The 19798-nt window shown below is 41.2% G+C and overlaps 1 protein-coding gene across 3 annotated transcripts; it reads left to right on the top strand.

The window, feature by feature from the left end:
- The first annotated feature begins 4022 nt into the window (after nucleotides 1–4022).
- sap130a (Sin3A-associated protein a) lies at nucleotides 4023–19180 on the top strand. Of its 3 annotated transcripts, none has more exons than XM_008407685.3 (21): nucleotides 4023–4089; nucleotides 4930–5057; nucleotides 5137–5408; nucleotides 6659–6817; nucleotides 6906–7005; nucleotides 7184–7299; nucleotides 7401–7522; nucleotides 8018–8165; nucleotides 8254–8344; nucleotides 8449–8553; nucleotides 8680–8821; nucleotides 9111–9226; nucleotides 9726–10034; nucleotides 11757–11931; nucleotides 12019–12117; nucleotides 12203–12555; nucleotides 12638–12883; nucleotides 14655–14780; nucleotides 15040–15143; nucleotides 16338–16451; nucleotides 17838–19180. In XM_008407685.3, exons 2-21 carry the CDS (start codon nucleotides 4946–4948, stop codon nucleotides 17994–17996), a joined length of 3168 nt encoding a protein of 1055 aa, XP_008405907.1. In that variant the 5' UTR covers nucleotides 4023–4089; nucleotides 4930–4945; the 3' UTR covers nucleotides 17997–19180. The 3 variants fall into 3 exon arrangements, with proteins under 3 accessions (XP_008405907.1, XP_017160051.1, XP_008405905.1); XM_017304562.2 differs by lacking the exon at nucleotides 4023–4089 and adding an exon at nucleotides 4138–4270 and having other exon boundaries at nucleotides 12662–12883; XM_008407683.3 differs by lacking the exon at nucleotides 4023–4089 and adding an exon at nucleotides 4138–4270.
- The last annotated feature ends 618 nt before the right edge of the window (nucleotides 19181–19798 follow it).

Raw genomic sequence — 19798 nt, 5'->3', positions numbered from 1 at the left:
TTAGCACCCCAACATCTGTTATTTTGATAGCACAAACCCCACAAAAACAATCAAAAAATCCCAGAGGGACTGACCAGTGATTATTTAATTTTAAGAAACACTTATTGAATGCTGAAACAAACATCTACTGATTGATGTTTTAATAGTTTAATCAGTACATTCTAACACACCCGGACCTTTAAGAACATTCAGATTTTTGATAACTCAAAATGAAAATGAGTTTGACACCCATGGGTTAAGGCATAATTGGGAAGTGAAAGTAAAATAATCCATGGTTTTGAATGGAACATTTATAATAAAATGTTGAAAAGTTCCACATGCACTCACGCTGAGCCCAACTGGGTCTTTTTTGTTGTTGTTACTGTTAAACCGTCTTCCACACAATTTTTCCTCCAAGTGATTTTTTAGTGTACGTTTCTTCCAATTTGCAGAGATTTAACATTTTGCAATTTCAGTTAAATCATATGGTTATCAGTTATGCCACATACGGTCAAATGAATGCATGTCTAGACTTTGACTGGGCCATTCTACCACATAAATCTGCTGTGATCTCAGCCAGAATATTTCAGGCGGTAGGGTTTCGTTTTCCTTCTTGGATCTGAAATTCCATCCAAGACTTTCAAGATCACCTAGTATGTAGTTTTACCCATCTTTGTCCCTGATGAAGAATTGCCCTTACAGTAGGGAAATTCAAACTAAATCAAAATCTAAATACAGAAGTGTGGTTAACTTTTTTTTTTCTGTCTATAACTGCTTTATTTATTTTTAAATCCTCTCCTGTTTCTCCACAATGACTTTCTTCATTCTTCATTTTGAGGTTTAAATGTGATTCCTCATCTTTACTGCGTGGTTCCTCTGTTTATAAAGTCATTCACACAATGTAAACCTGGAGCAGAGTTCAGCTGTCACTGAAGAATTGCAGCCTGTGATCTGTGGTTCCCAGGGAATCATCCGGAGCGCAGAATGAGTCAACGCATCGGCGTCTGGAGAAGCGCAGACTAGCACCTCCAGGCTGTATGAATAGCACATAGTAGATGTAATCATCCCACCTTGAACTTCGGGACATTTTTGTGACATTTTGTCACTTTTTCTCCTCTAAAAACTTTCACTCGTGGATTCAATGTGAAAATCCAACGCAAAGTTGTGCGTGACTGTGACGCGGAAGGAGAAAGGGTGAAAAGCGCAAATGAGAATCTGAGAGGTTTTAATTCTGCCCTTTTAGTTTCGCACCTCTAAATAAAATCCAGTTGCAACACATTACCATCAAACGTGACCTTATCGCAGTAGTTGTTAAACTGCGCCCCTCTGTGTGTAATTCAGTGATGGTATGAGATCCAGCTGTCCTGTAAAGGCCTCGGCAGGGGAGGGGGGTTGTTAGAGAACACCTTTCTCTTCTTCTTTATTCATCTCCTCCCTCTTGGCTCCATCTTCTGCCAGTTTCACTGACAGATGACACCGATGGCCTCGTCACCTCCCATTTTGACTATTATAATTTTCTGCTCTAGTATCAGTTTCATTGGAGGATTATTTCACTTCCAACAGGACATTTTTTCTATTTTAAAAGTACTGATTCATAGAGGAACTAGTACATTTATATCAAGATTTTAAGATTTTAAAGCTCGTCTTAAAACCCATCTATTTTACTTGGCTTTCAACTCCAGCGGGATCTAGTTTTAAATTATGTTTGTTTGTTTTTAATGTGTAAGAGTTTTTATTTCATTTTTTTTATTGTTATGTTGTGTTTTAATGTACAGCACTTTGTATCAGCAGTGATTGTTTTAAAGTGCTTTATAAGAAAAGTTGGTATGGTATGGTAAGATTAGGGAATTATTGATTAACTGACTGAAGAGATACTGTCATAAACATGACATAACATCTGTTACGAGCATGAAGGAGTCTTTCATGACAGTTGTCATGAAGTGTCATTCTGTAAATTATGACACTATTAATGCAAAGTTGCTTTAAAAGTTGCTTTAAAAGTGCCAACTTTGCATTGTTTGGTAAATGTATACACTTTAATACAAAGTTGGCACTTTTAATGAACTTTTAAAGCAACTTTGCATTAAAAGTGTCATTACTTATCGAATGACACTTCATGACAACAGTCATAAACATTCATAAAGACTCCTTTATGTTCATAACAGGTGTTATGTCATGTTTATGACAGTGTCTTGTCAGTCTTACGCACAACGCTTCAAATAAAGTGTTACCAACTTTTGACTTCTACGAAGCTCCTATATCGTGCTGAAGAATTACTTGTAAGTTACGTCTTTTTTTATTATTTCAAGTGTACTAAGATATTTCACATAGAAACTAGACCAAAAATACTTGGCGTTTTTGCTTTTTGCGGCGAGAAGAAACCGTTAGAGCCACAGATAAAAGACTTCAACCACAACATGGGTGTACGGCTCAGAAATCCTCTCGAGACCCGAAAGCAATGCGCCGTCTTTGTTCTTGCGCACATTCACTCTTCACCTCTCAGTGCTAACGGCATGCGCGGAATCTGACGCTCATGCCAGCCCTCATCATTTTCTTAACTAGCTGGCAATAAAATCCAAAGAATGACTGTCGTGAGGGTTTCACATGTTCCGGAGTTGAAGCAACATACCGACAGGTGCAGGTCAGCTAGTGCGTGCGCGAGACTCAAGAATTTATTTGGCAGGCCTCAGCATGCAGGATTGGTTTATATAATCTTTTATGGCCCAGGTGTACTTGATGATGACCTGCCTAACAAGTCTTCAGAGGCTACGAGCTAGCTGTAGTGTTCACGCACTGTTATTATGAAGGTGAGCTTTTGTTGATATTAGAGGAAATGTGATACATTTTTAAAATGGAGAAGATTTCTAAGACACAGTTTGTCAAAGCTAGAAGAGTCCAACAAATAAACTCATTTTCTAGACATAATTTTGGAGGTTATGTCACGCAAGATACAGACATTACACTTTTAAGAAGGGAAGAAATACATCCAAGGTGCTCTGGATTTTATGTCATATAAAGATGCACCTTTAGTTCAAAAGTTTAACCTTTTGTAATAACAAATATAATGGTGTAAGTCCTAACAGGAAGTTGCGCTACAACCAAGGTAGAATTCACTGTTCAGTCAATGAATATCATGCAAACATTCATTTTCTTCAGATTTTTCTTATTTCCTTTAAAGCAAAAGTGTTTGTGTAATGTGAATGAAACTGTGGTATTTACACCCCATGCTCTAGGAAAATAATTTCTTAAGGCGATAAAGATGATCACAAAATTCATAGTGAGATATCCCATTGTAGTTGTTGTTGAGGCCTTTCAGAGGTAACATACCATAAATTGGTATGTTACAAATTGGTATGTTACCTCTGAAAGGCATAATATTGACAAATTAATATAACGTCCTCTAAAATACTTCTTGCACGTGTTCTCCCATGAACTACACTTGATCTGTCGGAGGTTTTACTCTGAATGAAAACTTGTTTAGTTTTACGAATCTCTGCTGCCCTCTAATGGTAGGCTGTGTTATTGCCCTTACTACTGTACCAAGCCCCAAGATTCTCTTTTGGCGGGTTAGATAGCAGTGTTCATCAATATTCATGAGTTTGTGCTTCCCATTGGCTACTGGCTCAGGCAAGCGCACAGGGATTGGATAAAATATGACTTTATGAGGCATGTGACATCTGCACATGCTCTGACCATATTGGTATGATTTAGATTGGAAGAGCAGTGTCAGAATCCATAAAATATGTTTTCTTTGAGAAAAACAGCTTAGCCACCATTATAAGAACTGAAGTTCCAGGAAATTAAGCAACTAAGGGTAATTAGTTAGCATTTTTTTATTAGCTTAATTTAATTTTACGTCTCTGTAAAATTAAACTATTCAGTGGTCTATAATGACATTAAGCCACTGACAGTACATTTTTTCCCTTTTTTTTCTAGAATTTTTTAAACTTTGATAAAGCAATTCTTTAGTGTTTAACCAATAATTTACCGAGTTTATGTAAACGTCATCTTTTGAATAATAAATAGAAGGTGCAGTTTCCACAAACCACGTGACCGCTCTGTTTGAGCGTAACATTTTTTGCTCGCAGCTAGCCAACGGCTTTTGCTAAGGTATAGTAATTCTGAAGTTCTGATTGGCCCATTAAGTCGAAGCGCCCTCTCTGATTGGCGGAAAGAGCTAAGTTGTTCCTATGCGTTCTTCCGGCTTACATGTTAGGGGGAAAAAAAGAAAAGACGAATGGAAAAATTGTAATCCTCAAAACGACCATTGCCTAGTTCTTTAGCGGTTACGGTAATGTCCGCACACATTCAGAAACATTGTCGCTTGGTTAGCTCGTAGAATTCGCGCCTTTAGGCTCTGGGAAGTTAATACTTTAGACTGAAAAGCAGGCGGCTTCTAGTTGTCGTCTGGAACGTTAGCTTGCTGCTAGCAAAAGCAGCTAGCTAACAAGGTAGCGTTTTACTTTTAAGGCTACGGAACCAAGACTATTGACCACAGAGACGATTATTTAGCTTAAGATAGATCGCCTTTAGGTGTTTTTGTGCATGCAGAACCTGCAGACTACGTATGTGTCATCAAAACAACTTACTATTGGGTAGCACTTGTATGATTACCGACGAGTGTTGTCATATGATATTTACCATTTAATACCAAACAAGGAGACGAGAAGCTGCCTGTTTTTCATGTTTTTGAAAGCATTACTGTGCTTCTAACACTTAACGTTACCGAGTTGCTGTTATCTCCTCGGCTTCACCAGCTGCTACTGATTGTGTCCTGAACGTTTACATTAGTCTGCTTTCTGTCCCGCTCAGTTAAACTCTAGGGTTTTTACTTGTAATTGGCTACTTACATGTTTTAATATTGCATTTTTACTTTCAATTTGACTTTTGTTAAACAATGCGTGGTTCTAAACTTGTTTTTTCCCCTTTCTTTTTCTTTTTTTTTTTTAGGTCAGAAGAAGGTCGGATGAGCTCTCAACAATTCCCCCGACACGGGCTGCCTGCGGTTAGCGGCGGTGCCGCTCAGATCCCTGCTCCTGCAAACCTGGTGCCTATCAACCAGCCATCCAACCCTCCAGGTAACGCATGATCATCATCGCAGTGAGCTTAGCTTAAGTTCAGGAAATCCGCTAAAGTGCTGAATCCTGTTTTTTACAGGAGCTGTCGGAGAGGGGGACAGCAGTCGTGAGGGCGATCATGGTCAGCAGGACCACCCTCCCTCTACTGGAGGGGGGGCAACCTTAGCTTTCAGAGACGACAAGCAGGAGACTATGGTGGTCCGGCCTTACCCGCAGGTTCAGATGCATGGGCAGCCGCAAGCTGCACCCCAGACCGTCTCCATCCAGCCTGGGACGCCTGTCACCTTACCTGCACCCACTGTCCACCTCCCACAGGGCCAACCTTCAGTTCTCACCGACAGCCAAATGAAGGTAACCATCTTTTATTTGTCCCAGTTTTAAACAAATGTCACTCTTGTATTCCGATTTTATCTCAAAGACCAACGCAAAGTTGCACCTGATTTGAATGTGTTTGTGTAGAAGCCCCACTTTTTCTATAATTTCTAAATGCAGCAACTACAGCTGCCTTTCAGTTGTTGTTGAAGAGCCTTCCTACAGTATGATGCTGCCACTGCTTTATTTTTCTGTGGGTGGTATTCTTAGGATGATGTCCAGATATTAAATTGTGTGGATTAAATTACACACTGGTCTATATATTTATTGGGTCACTTCAAAGCTAATTGGTTGCACTGAGTTCTATTGATATGACTTTACAAAGAGAGCTGAATACAAGTGTAGGCCACACAGCTTGTGTTTTTCTTCTTTAATTAAATAATAGAACCTTTTTCTATTACGTCAACAAATACACACTTGTTTATGTTGCTCTACCACATAAAATCCCAATAAAACTAGGTGCACCGATTGCAATTTTCTGGCCAATCACCAACATTTAAAAACCAGATCTGCCGATTATGATTTGGCTAATACATTTTTATTTATGATTTTTTTTTTTTTATACGATCACAATACACCTTCAATATCCCAATTTTTTTTTACATAATACCTGTGAAATACTACAAACTTGTTTTAGCAGCACATGAGATTGTGCTCTCAAATATAAATGAAAAGTTTACAGCAATGCTCTCCAGTAACATGGGGAAAAGTGTCTGGATTGGTTAGTGGTTGCTTTTTCTTTTTTTTTTAAATGCTGTAAAAAGTCACCGGAGGGGGTTTAAAAAGTTGCAGACGTGACCTGGTCCGTCAGTCGGCGCTCTCTTATGACAGCAAAAGGGAACAGTGGCTGATTTTCAGAACTTTACAGAGGTGGCTTTATCAGTTTCACATGTATCGGCCAATCACCTAAAATTAAGGAATCGATGCATCCCTAAATAAAATCCATTAGTTGCTGCAATCTGTCAAGTTACTTGTATTTATATCTGTGAAAGTTTCTAAAGTATGAATACTTTTGTGCCGTGTTTTAGGAAAACAGTCTTACTCATAACTAAAACAGTTTCCATGTCTCCAACACAAACCGAGAAGGCCACTTTTAGCTTTAGGCATAAAACAAACTCTTCAACTATTGTACAGGAAACATGCATTTAATGTTAACAAATCAGATCTGTCCTGCTTTTCAGAAACACTCCCAGGTTTGTTAAATTGACCAACTCTCTGGTTTCCTTCAGGCGGTCCATAAACCGCCCATTCCGAGTCGTCTGATCGCCCCGGCTCCCGCTACCAACCAGGCTCACATACCTAAGGTGCCAAGTCACATCACTGTCACCATAGAGAGCACCATGCCCACCACCCCATCCATCCCCGTGGCAACCATCAGTGGTCAGCAGGTGTGCACAGGCTCTGTACATTGGCCTCTTACGGATGTTGACGTTTCCTGGCTGATTATTTGTCTGTTCTGCTCCCATGTTGCTTTAGGGTCACTCCAGCAACCTGCACCACCTAATGCCAGCCAACATTCACATCATCAGGACCCCCACTGTCCCTCCTCAGTCCTACCCATCCCATTTACCTCGAGGTACGGTTCTTATTGTGTCCTTAAGACGGTTGGCTGTTGTTCTCCCTATGGATTTCTTAAATACATTTGCTATTTCTGTCTGATTTATTTAAAAATATTTGGAACATTTAGGTGTGGAAAAAGAAGCAATAAAGATATCTAGTCATCCCTCTATTAAAATGTGTTGTGCTCCCTGCAGGGGCGGCAGCAGCAGCTGTCATGTCCAGCTCCAAAACGGTCCTGCGGCCCGCCACCGGAGCCAGTGCTAGCCCTGGTCAGCCCACGGTGCAGCACATCATCCATCAGACCATCCAGGTGAGTTCAACAGCTTAGACGGAGAAGGACAGAAACAAAACGGTCCGATAACGAGCTGCTCTGTGTTCCACTTTCCTTCTCTGCTATGCTGTGCTGTGCAGTCTCGCCCCGCTGTAACAACATCCACAGCTGTTCTCCCAACTGTGGTGGCACCCATCTCCGCTGCCAGGACTCAGTCTCCAGTGATCAGTCCCACAGTCACTCACTCTGAAGTGACCCATGGGTATGTCTTGCAGAAATTATTGTATTTTAAATATAGATAAAATGTTCTTGTTTTATGTTCAGCTGCTTTAAAAAGAAAAAGAAGCTGTGTGTAAATGATCACATGAAAATGTCATAGCTTTTCTTTCTTTCTTCTTTTCTTTCCTAAATTAGTAGTTTGGACAACAATTTCTTTAGCCTTTAATTTTGCCTTGTTTTAAAATCTTTTCTTGGCCCTCTCCTGCAACAAAGCAAAAGGGGACAGTGGGTGATTTTCAGACTTTGATTGATTTCCTAAATATCAGCTGACATCCCAAAATGAAGGAAATTGGCAGGCCGATTGAGAGCTGCACTCGTCGTTCTTCCCTCCATTATGACCTCTAGATATAATCTATATTTGTTGCTTTCCATCAGTTTTAATCAACACTTGCATGCAGACATTATAATCTTACAACAGATAGTCTTCATAAGCTGCTGCAGTGAGGAACATGGTGATGTGAGCATTTTCCCATCGCAGGCGTCCGGCGTTGACCATCCACCCCCCTCCCGCCACCGTCGGCATCCAGAGGCCTCAGACATCACGGGACTCGGCCACACGGATCACTCTGCCGTCGCACCCCGCCATGGGAGCCCAGAAGGCCCAGACGCCGCACACCATGGCACAGGTTGGTGCTCTTCCATGTTCACGTGGTGAAAGTAGTGTTGATGACGCAAATGACTATACAGGAAATCTATGTGTCCTGTTTCAACCAGAAGCCCATCTTCAGCACTGTGACTCCTGTCGCCGCAGCGACTGTGGCACCGATAGTCGCCACTAACACTGTGCCATCGACGACCACGATAGGTACTGATGTTGAGCCTTTCTCAGAGGCTCACAGAAGGTAAACTTTGTTGGAACTTTAATTATTAGCAGCACACTAAAATAGTTTCTGTTTCCCGAACGCTTAGGTTCTGTACCTCACACCCAAATGACCAGTAGCACTATCGTCACCGTGACGATGCCGTCCCACTCCTGTCACGCTACAGCAGCGACGACGTCCACTATCCCCGTCGGTAAGTCTGTTCTGTGTTTTGTTGTTTTGGGCTTTTTTTGTTTGTCGACTTTCGTTTTGAATATAATTTCTCGGTCCTGATTGGTCGGCGTGGTGCCCTGCAGTAACCGTCCTGTGCCTTTAACAGCTAAAGTGGTCCCACAGCCTATCGCCCACTCTTCATCCCGCGTCCAGGCTGAGTACCCGGGAGAGAGGGCTAACCTCATCCCCATCCCAGGCCACAGGTCCTCTCCCAACCCCGTCACCATGGAAACCAGAAGTGACAACAGGTGAGAAGGAAAATGTTTGGTTTGAGTTATGTTTTAGCTCTTAAGTGGATGGTAAAGTTTTTTGTTGTTGTTTTTATATGTTAATGTCATAATTTAAAAAATCTAGTCTTGATTTGACATGTGTAAAGGTTAAGGCACCTTGGTTACATGAGACTTGAGCACTTTTAATACTAAACACTTCTTAACTACAAAGCATTCTGTGAAAGTTTAGCAGTAGAATAGTTCAGGATACTGAGTGTAACAAATCATCTTGACTTTTGAAGATGTTTTTTTTTCTCCTTGTCTACAGACCTTCTGTTCCAGTACAGCTCCAGTATTTCCTTCCAGCGTACTCTTCATCATACCCTCTGACACACACATACACACCCATCAGCAGCCCTGTGTCCACCATCCGCCAGTATCCAGGTGAGTCCAGCCAAGCCGTGTTGTTTTACTTTTACACGGCTGGGTTTTCTGTTCTTATTTAAAGATGCACATCCCAATCACCAACTTCAGTGCATTTTATTTACTTATTTTTTGTGATAGACTAATAAGTAGTGAAAAATTAAGTGAAATTAAAAGTAAGTTTTACTTTTTTACCAATTACCATGTGTAAAGTTGCCTGTACACCTCACCCTTATCTGATAGTTTGTAGAACCACTCTCTGCTCTGCAGTTTGTACAATTGGGTACTGAAGTTCTAGCTTTTTTTTTTATGTCCAAACTTTAACCAAGTCTGAGTGTGTAATACGGTGTGTATTTTAGTTGTGTTCTGCGTCCTGGTAGAAGGCTAATTTAAATGACTTAAAATTCTTTGAAGTTGGTTGTTTCAATGTGACAAAAATAGAACAATTCATCTTTATAATGTGTTGAATTTCTTCTTTGTAAAAATATGAAGCAACACATTTTTCCTTTCCTTCCTAAAGTCACCCCTCAAGCTCCAAGTTCGGCTCTGCCTGCTCAGGCCGGAGTGGGCGTGGCCACCACTGTTCACCTCAACCACATGCAGCTGATGACGGTGGATCGCATCGGCCTCCCGTCAGCACAGATCAGCACCCAGGGCATCCAGCCCGCACCGATTACCGCGCAGGGCATCCAGCCCGCGCAGATCGGTGTTCAGGGTCTACATACGTCTGCGTCAATCGCTACGCAGGGGGTTCAGCCTGCACCAATTGTCACACAGCAGCAGCAACAGCCTCAGCAGCAACAGCAGCCGCAGACTGAAGCCAAGCCAGGTAGCTGCTCACCTGAGTCTGCCTGATTTGGAATTGTAGTGGTTAGTTTTTAACAGAACCAGGGCTTATTGGAGATGCATGTGTCACTGATTTCATGGTGTATAGCTTCTAGTTGTTTTCTAGCTTGTTTTTCAATAAGTGTTGTTTATAGCAATTTAGTTCTTTGCTGCTGTGACGCATGAAAATCCCCATGATGGTATTAAAATCTCATTCTATAACTCTATCTCTATATCTCTCTCTACATCTATTTCTCTATATTTATCTGTCTTCGTCTGTCTATACATCTATCTATTCAACTCAATATAGATATTATAGACGGATATAGTGATATAGATGTACAGAGACAGATAAAGCCTTAGATGTAGAATAGAATTTCAATGTATATTTGTGTACCTCTTAGAGGTGTGCCGATCAATCGGTCACCGATCATAATCGGCCGATTTTTGTGAAAAAGTGCATGATCGGTGATTGGCGATCATTGGCTCTTGTTGCCATCTCATTTCACAGCCTGCCTGCGCAGCTGGTCTCCTCTTTCCTTCACACTGCGCAAACGCGCAGCAACAAATCCTAAGCGATGTGGAACTATGATGCACTGAGTGAATGGGGAAGTTTGTGTGTTGCGGCGGAAAATTGAAGCAGGTCAAAATGCATCAACTCAATGACGCTAATATGACATAAAAACAATGCCATACTTGACAGAGTTTGGCTACATCGAGGCTCACTGCAGTAAAAAAGACATATGGAGGATCAGATAACGGGTAAAGCAACGCACAGCTACAAACACTCACCCGGATTAGCATGATGGTCAGAAAGCTAAACAAATAACCCGCAAAATTATTTAAGTGTTCGAGCTGCGATGCAAGACGCTGGTTCTGCTCTCGCTGTTGAACCGCTGTTACGCTACAGCAGTAGCTACGCTACAAATATTACTACAGGTAGTAATATTTGACAGACGGAGCGCCGCTTCTGCTCCACCTGGTAGTGACTCTCTCACTGAACCACTGTTTAAAGCTGCAGCATCTAACCTAAAAAAAATACATTTTACATACGTATTAAAACTTTCGCTGTCCTAACATGAGACGGATAATCTCTAAAAAAATAATCGATCGATCTCCCTGCTCTGCATAATTACTCCGCTCAGTCAGAAACAGCCACTCAGAACTAGCAGTAATCAGCTAGCCGCCATGCTATCAGGAAGTTTTCATTCAGTAACTCTGGATTGTTTATTGTAATGGATCCTGTATTTGCCTTTGACTGTTAAGTTTTATACTTTAATTTTTTGGCAATGTTGAGAGGTTTTATTTTGGCTCTTTGCATTATTTAGCCTCTTCGGAGCCTTCATATGTTATCAGTCTGTTAAAGATAGTATTACCGATAGCAGTACAATTTGCAGAATGCCTGTTTTGTTTAGTTTTCTTCTTGGAAAAAGTTATTAAAACCAAGTTTTTGTCTAAATTAAGGTGAATTCATGGTTCCTTTTCCACATAATGTAACCGGTAGTGTTTGATAAAAAATAATAATGTGATGGGTATCGGTTATCGGCCGTCATGGGTGATCGGTATCGGTATTGGCAGGAAAGAACCTGATCGGCACATCTCTAGTATCTATATATCATTTATGTCTCTGTATGTGCCGCTACCTCTGAATATACTAATCTGTCTCAAAATGTCTATACCTCTACAACACTGTGTGTCTATATTTATCTGTATTTATTGATTTCAGGTGTTGTTCTGGCTGACGGTTTTGTAGCGAGTCCCATCAGCACCACGTTTGGCGCCACCCAGCCTGTAGCTACCATGGTGCAGGCCCACGCCCAGGGAGCAGGAGTGGGAGGAGCTCCCACCCTGGTTTCATCCCCTCGACCCAGCATCCTGCGAAAGAAACCTGCGACCGAAGGGTGAGGGCTCGCATCAGATCGCAGTTCCTAGCAGGAGTTTTTTTTTCCTTTTTTTTTAACTTTGTTTTTCCTGTTTTTGTTTTCCAGATGTGTTCGTAAGACCCTGATCCCCACCCAGCCCAGTGAATCCAACAGTGGTAGAATTGATGGCGGCGTGAGAGGAGCAGGATCTCCCCGGCCCGCGGGGTGAGCTTGTTGCTTGTTTGTGTCGGTCGCCTCATTGTTGTTCTGAAATGATTCCTATCAGTTGACTCTTCTCTTCTGTCGTTAGAGTCAAACCCAAAGCAGAGGTCCACATGGCCGTGGCCCCTCCAGTCATGGCTGCAGTCGAAGCTCTGCCTACCCAAGGAGGGGAGCAGCAGGCCTCCAACCCCCAGCACCTGACCCAGGCCATGCCCACCATGCTGGCGACCCCGGGGCCCGTTCCTCCTTCCCAGCCCTCCACCGTTCTCTCCTTGCCAGCGGCCATGGCCGTGACCCCCCCTGTTCCGGCGTCGATGGCCAACACCGTGGCCTCCCCCACTCAGCCCGCTGCCAGTAGCACGGCGGCCTGCGCCGCCAGCTCCACCTGCCCAGACGTCAAGATCAAGCAGGAGGTGGAACCAATGGACACCTCGCAGCCCGGTAGGAAACGTCTTCTTCCTCCAGTTATCAGAGAGTGTGTCAGAAACGTGGATTCACACGTAAACATGTCGCATCCCTGTAGATCCCAATGTGAATTTGTCCTCAGCCCCGGCCGGCTCCACCCAGGCCAACACGCTGAACCCTCCGGCTGCAGCCGAGCTGGTCCCCGGGGCCTCACCCAGGAAGAAACCCCGCAAACAGCAGCACGTCATCTCCACAGAGGAGAGTGAGATGGTGGAAACCAACAGCACAGATGAAGAGAAGGCCCCCGGGAGGCCCATCAGCGGCAGGGCGGAGAGGCGGGAGTCCCCTCCCCGGGAATACGTTGGTACGCTTTAACAGCCACTGATAAAAACACTCTGAACATAAGGCTGCAACTAAACATTGTTTAAGTTAGCGGTTCTCAACGTGGGCGGTACCGCCCCCCAGGGGGCGTTCAGAGGCCGGCAGGGGGCGCTAGCGGACATTTTTACAAAAGGGGGGCGCTGGGATGCCTTTGGGGGGCGTTTGATCGAAGGTAAACTTTACACCTTAAATCCACAACAATACCAGTTTAGACTTTGAGCAACTTGGAAAAAATGTATTGTGTAACATTAAATCATGCTTGGCTGCAACGGTATCGATGGCAGCTCTTCTTCTATTCAGTGTTTGTAGCTTCATGGCGCAGCTCCGTTCCGCATCAGTTCAGCGTTACACCGGCTGATGACGCTGCTGTGATTCACTTTGGTATTTATGTAGGCTACATACGTTTTGGCAGTTCTGTGATCATGTCAAAGCAGCAATTTATATTAAAAAGTGTTTTATTTCCGTTTGAAAGCTGCCTGCTACCATGGAAGAACAACAGAAAATCGCTCTTAATTACCAAAATCACAATACCTTCACTTTGTATCCCTCTGAAAAATTAACCCATTTAAATAAAGAAATCCCTCCATGAGTGATACCACGATAGAGAGCGTTCATTTTATAGCGTTAACACCGGTGCTGTAAGTGGTCCGACGTGAAACGGGTGTGATGGAACAACACAGCACTTTAAAATTTCAATAATCCAAGTGCCGTAATTGTTTCCGTTGTTTTAAAAGTTTTATGTCAGTCTGCCTTTTCACCAAAGATATGTTTCCCGACCGCCCTGCATCTTAGGGAGTTAAAAAAAAAAAAAAAAAGCCGCGTACATTGCGCAAAATTCTGAAACGTGAGAAGCAGGCAAAACGTAGCGACAAACGAATTATGGCATAAAAACAGAGAATCCGATGCTGAACCGTGAAAAATCAACACATGATGTGAAAAACATGACGATTAAGCGGCGCAGCAGGTGATGAATGAATATTATCGATAATCAATAAACAATAAAATAAATCTAGCAACAGGAAAGAAACTAAAGTGAACATAGCAATAAACCGAGAGAGGATAATACTAATCAAATGAAACTAAATGGAAATGAATGAAAAACAAAATGCAAGAATAAACTAAGAAACTAAAGTAAATACGGAGGAATAAACTGGTATGGCAAGACCTTTTGAGCAATAATTAATACAGAGGACTGTATGGCAAAAATAAACAGACACTATTTCCAGATAAAAGGTAAAATAATATTGTTGAAGTGCCATGGGCAGGGGTGCAACTACACATTATTCAGGTAGATGCGAAAACATAAATCGGCACAACCCCACCAAGAAGCGTAGAAACATACGCTCGCCCCCACCCCAACCCCCCTCCTCCAGACGCCGATACGTTTAGGGCAAAACTCGCTACATTTACCTCGTTATGTGCGCGAGGTGAAGGAGCGTAAGGCGCGCTGAAGTGTACGGAAAAACATAATCGGTGTGCCGATTCAAAACATCTACAATAATGATAGTAACATTAATAATAAAATAATAGTCAGTGCAAAGTAGCCTACAAATTTTTTGGTGGGGGGCGGTGAGGGACCTGGATAAGGGCTAGGGGGGCGCTGGCCCGAAAAAGGTTGAGAAACACTGGTTTAAGTAATCGGTTATTCTATTGATTAATTAGATTTTTTTTTTTAAAAAAAAGATTATTTTTTTTCTATTAATTGTTTTGTGTTTGATCGATTAGAGATTTTAAAAAGTAATTTTCTCTTGCAGATGAAGAAGGAGTTCGATATGTGCCGGTCAGGCCTCGTCCTCCCATCACACTGCTGCGGCACTACCGTAACCCCTGGAAGGCTGCCTACCACCACTTTCAGAGGTACAGCGACATCAGGGTCAAAGGTGAGTCCTCTTCTGACGGTCTGCCCAATCCAAGAATTCTTGAGCTGCTTAGTTATAATATCGAAATCATATTTATTAAAATAACACAATACGAATGTGTTTACAAAATACATTGCAAATTTCTTTTTTTTTTTTTTTTTTTGTAATACGTAATTTTCGTGATCATTTTAAGTAGGAACTAAAATGTAAAACTGATTGAGCTGCTCAAATGTATTTTAATGAAACCAGTTTAGACTGTCAGTATTTTTTCCCCTTTCAGAAGAGAAGAAGTGCAGCTTGCAGGATATGGCCAATCAGAGAGGAGTGGCATGCAGGGCACAAGGCTGGAAGATTCACCTGTGTGCTGCACAGCTCAGGCAGCTGGTGAGTGACCGCCACTTGTTGACGTTTGTTCAGCAAGTTGTTCATAAAGTGCATCTTCATCAACTTTAATTTCAGAGTTAGAAAATTAGGGGAAAGAAAAAAACTAGTCATTTCATGCAAACAATAAAATAGTTTTTACCAAATGTTAGTTATAGGAAACAGTTTGTGTACCATTTTAAAAGTCTTTCTTTTTTTTTTTTTACATTCTTTATTTAAGAATATTGTTAATCCAACATATATGCATATGTATATACATTCAAATGCATACTACAACAGAAAAAAGAGAAGAAAAAAAAGGCTCAGCAAACATTTAAATCCATTTCAGCAATTGACATTTCTTAAAAAGGGTCCTCATGGGCTCACATGAAAGGGAGGTGCACATATCCAATGTCTTCCATCAAAAGAGAGAGACATACAAAGGGGACCGACAGCTTTTTATAACCCATAGCATCTTTATCTGTGTGGCCATCCAAAGTGGGAAATAGCTGGAGTCTATACGCTCAGAAAAATTTCAATTTTTACATGAAGTTTTGCCGTTATCCTTTCCATTACATACACATTCTTCAATCTTTCTTGCCATTGCTGAAGTGTGGGAGGTAAAGGTTTGAGCCAGGACAGAGTTATCATTTTCCTTGCAACCAGTAGAAGAATCTGTAGTAACTGGACTTCCCTTTTCCCTATATTTTCTCCTGGGGTCAAACCCAATATATAGTGCAGTGGATTCAGTGGTAACGTGAACTTAAATATTTATAGAGTTTCTGTCTGAACCCCCTGGCAGAATGGAATCAGTACTGGGCAGTCCCAAAAGATGAGTGTGATCCCCAATCTGATTACAGTTCCTCCAACACAAATTTGTAGCATTTCTGTCATATTTTGAAATACTCAAACCTCTAAATGTTTGCTTTTCTACCAGCCTTCATATCTTTCTTCTCTGTATTTTGACTGGAACTCCGCCCTCTTGAGCCCTTTCCTTTTAGTTTGGTAGTCATTTATCACTTTTCATTACTTTGCAGGCTATTTATTGTGGGTCTGGCGGAGCAGCAAAATTATGCGTCCGTCTTCTCCATTGCCTTCCCGGAAGTCCTCAAAAGTCTTTTATTATTACTACTACTTAGAATTGTGCAAAACTCATAATTAGGGAACCAACTAAAAGGTCTTTAAGTTAGATTTTTGTTTCTCTGTTTGTGTCTGTAGTCGAGTTTGGAGCATGATGTGTACAGCCGTCTCTCCACCCTCCAAGAGGGCCTTATTCCAAAGAAGAGAGCAGGATCTGATGATGACCTGCACCGAATCAACGAGCTCATTCAGGTACTACAGACAACTTGGGAGATATTCTCATTTAAACTTCTGCTTATGGTCATATTGAGCAAGAACAGAACATGTCAGCAGAAGCATTTTATGCTTAGGGGTATTTCTTGTCGGGTTTGTTAGTTGTCGAGATTGATTGACGATCAGCTGCCAAATTAAACAGTTAGTGTATTTGGAATTGTTTTTGACTTTCAAGAGCACAACACATTTTAAAATCCTTTTTTAATCAAGCTGTCACATTTAGGACTCTGTTTCCAGTCACAGTTGGATGTTTCACTCAGACTTGTTCAGACATGTAGATCCTGCTAGGAAGTAAAGCCTCTCTAACTACCGCTGTTTATCTAGCTCCCTGAATTACACCATGAGAAACTGATTTTGTGGAACATAAAATCCTGCCACACCTCTTATTTTAGTGTTTGTTTTGGGTTGAAGAATGTACAAATTAGCTTTTTTTTTTACTTTTGCTGTATCATCACAGAGCCCCGTGGGGGTTTTCTTTGTTGTTGTTGTAATGAACGACAAAACCACTTGTCTAGCCCCACTGGGGGTTAAGTTTTGCTTCACAAAATGAACTGATTGGACACTGGAAAAGACTATTGTTGTATGCAAGTTGTGCTAAAAGGATTCAGCATATCAGTGAAGCTATCCAAGCCTAAAATGGCATTCAATACTAAGCATGTTTCAGCAGCACAGACGCTAATGCTAATCTCAGTGTCAACAATTCTAAAGATGGGTTCTTTTTTTCCAAATATGTTCTATGAATGAAACACTTGAAAACTGACTGGGTGTAAAAGCACTTTGCACCAATGCAGTGCTTGAATAAACTAGATAGATTAAAAACAAATTAATATGCCTGTTCAATAATTTATCAGCAAAATTGGTTTTTGAATTGAAAATTATGCTTATTTTAGATATTAATTTTTTATTAAAATTATAGATCCTGCAGTTTACTGAATTAAACATTTTAATCCAGTCCCTCCACAAATGTAAAAGTTCAACACAGTTTATAAAGGAAGTGCCCCCTAGTGGCATAATTATTAGATGAATTAATCATAAAAATTCTGCTTGTTCAGAGCCATTCTGAGTATTTGGCATGTCGAGGTGAATGGATTTTCATCGGCGCAGACAAAGCATCAGAATAGAATAATTAGTTTCTTAGGTAGCATTTTTGATTTACAAGTTTTAACATTATGCAACAGCATTTAAATTTTTTTTACACACATTACAGTAATGTGATGAGGGATAAGATGGTTTCTCTTTAAGGTTTTATTGGTTGGTTTTTGTTTCATGTTTCAGAAATAGTTGAAAGCTAATCAAATGTTTAATCAGCCGCTGCCAAAGCAAATCACTTTATGTAAACCGTAAATCAAATTTTTGCATCCCCAGGGCAACATGCAGCGCTGTAAGCTGGTGATGGACCAAGTGACCGAAGCCAGAGACACCATGATGAAGGTTCTTGATCACAAGGAGAAAGTTCTGAAGCTGCTCAACAAGAACGGCACCGTCAAGAAGTCGTCCAAACTGAAGCGCAAAGAACGGGCGTGAGGTTGAGGGTGAGTCGCTCGTCCCTCGACGACTGCCGCCCTGTTTCCAAGGAGTAAAGGGGGCGGGGCAAAGGAGCCGTTCTGAATTCTGGTGCTATGATTTGCTGCATACAATCGCACGCGCCCTTCCTTAACTGCCTGTGGTTGGAGAGACGGAGAGAGAAGCCAACCGGGGAGGCTTCGGCGATCGGAGAAGCTGACCCGGACAGCGTTCTCTTAAAGACACAGTGAACATACTGAGTATGAAGCAATCTGAGATGTTAGTGGGGACAAACAAAACAAAGCCCACGACGGATTTACTTTAAAGACTCTCGAGGCTTGTTTTATTATTAGTTTCTGCCTCTTCCATTAGGACAGTTCAAAGATGGCTTCCTGTGCATCTGTGATAATTGGCATGCAGATGCAGAGAATTTTGAGTCCATCTCCTCAGATTTTACTTTTAGTCAACAGTTTATTCAGACTAATCTTGGCTGTGCTCAGTTTGTGCCTTCATTTTGTTAGTGTAGAAGAATTGGATGTAGAAATGTGTAAGCTGTCCCGCATTTCAAATCACTACATTTTTTTTTTTTTATGGCTAATATTTTTTTTATATATATACATCTATATATACATATATTTCATTCGATGGTTACACATTTACCCTTTTTTTTTTTTTTTATATCAGCCCCGTGTTTAGTTGTAATCTACAAATCAAAATGACAATACTTGTGTGGGTTAAAAACCTTAATGTGGCATGTTTAAAATAATTTTTTATGGTTTAAAAAAAAAAAATCCTCATAAAGAATGTCCTTAGTTTTGAAAGTGAGAATTCTAAAAACGTCGAACTGCCATCTTTAATCCACTTCAAGATGAATAGATGTCCCACTGTTTAGAAGTGACGTTGATTTGGTTTGAGACGGTGCAGTGTTTGAAACAGAAGAAGAGAGACTAACTTGCCTTGTGCTCTCACAACGGCAGACTGACTTCATGTAAATCACTGTAAATGTGCTATTGGTTTTTCATTGACTTGGTTCTTTTCAAGTTTTTGTACTTGATGAAACAGTTTGTGTTGTGCGTGTGTGTTACGCCGCTTCATTGCTGCAGAGTGCAACCGTTGCAGAGTTGCAGAATGAAGCGGGCTTGAAAATATCTAGTCATTGTACATTGTTTTTGTCTGTGTAATTATAGTAAAGATACTTAAAGCTACGCTTCTGTGGAATCAATTCAACTCACTTTAGGTAGTATTTTTCACCTGTCGAAGCAATTCATGTTTTTCTTTGTATGTTTGGATCAATAATTTAAAAATGTTTTAGTTAAATGGGGGCTTACTTCAAGAACGCGGACTCCTTTTGTGACATCTTGGGGAAGCAAAGCCAACAGGAAGAGGACAGTGGACTTCATGTAGGCGGCTCCATCCATGGACGGCCATTTTGACTACAGGTACAAGGAACGCCTTAGGAATGTCCAAATGTCGCACCATGCACATCTTAGTGTGAAATATGGGCTTCAACTCCACACCCAAAACAAATGTAAAGATGCTGGCATTCACAGTTAAAGTAGTCCTGCACTGACATAGACTGACGTGATACTAAGAGAGGAAGAAGTCATCACTTCAAAAGCAACAAAAGTTTGATGATGCTCTTGGGGAGGAAGACCTTAATTTGTGAAGACTTTTTTGGTCTGATGAAACTAAGTTGAAATGTTTGCCCATAATTGTTGTTATGGACAAACATTTTTATTTTTAAGAAAAAGGGAGAAATCTGCAAGTATGAGAACATAATCTAGGCCTGCAACAAACTTTGTTTAATAATCAATTATTCTGAT

Source organism: Poecilia reticulata, chromosome 4 (genome assembly GCF_904066995.2).
Source record: "Poecilia reticulata chromosome 4, P_reticulata-male-v2, whole genome shotgun sequence".
Classification (NCBI taxonomy): Eukaryota; Metazoa; Chordata; class Actinopteri; order Cyprinodontiformes; family Poeciliidae; genus Poecilia; species Poecilia reticulata.
This window is presented reverse-complemented; position numbering and strand designations above follow the sequence as displayed.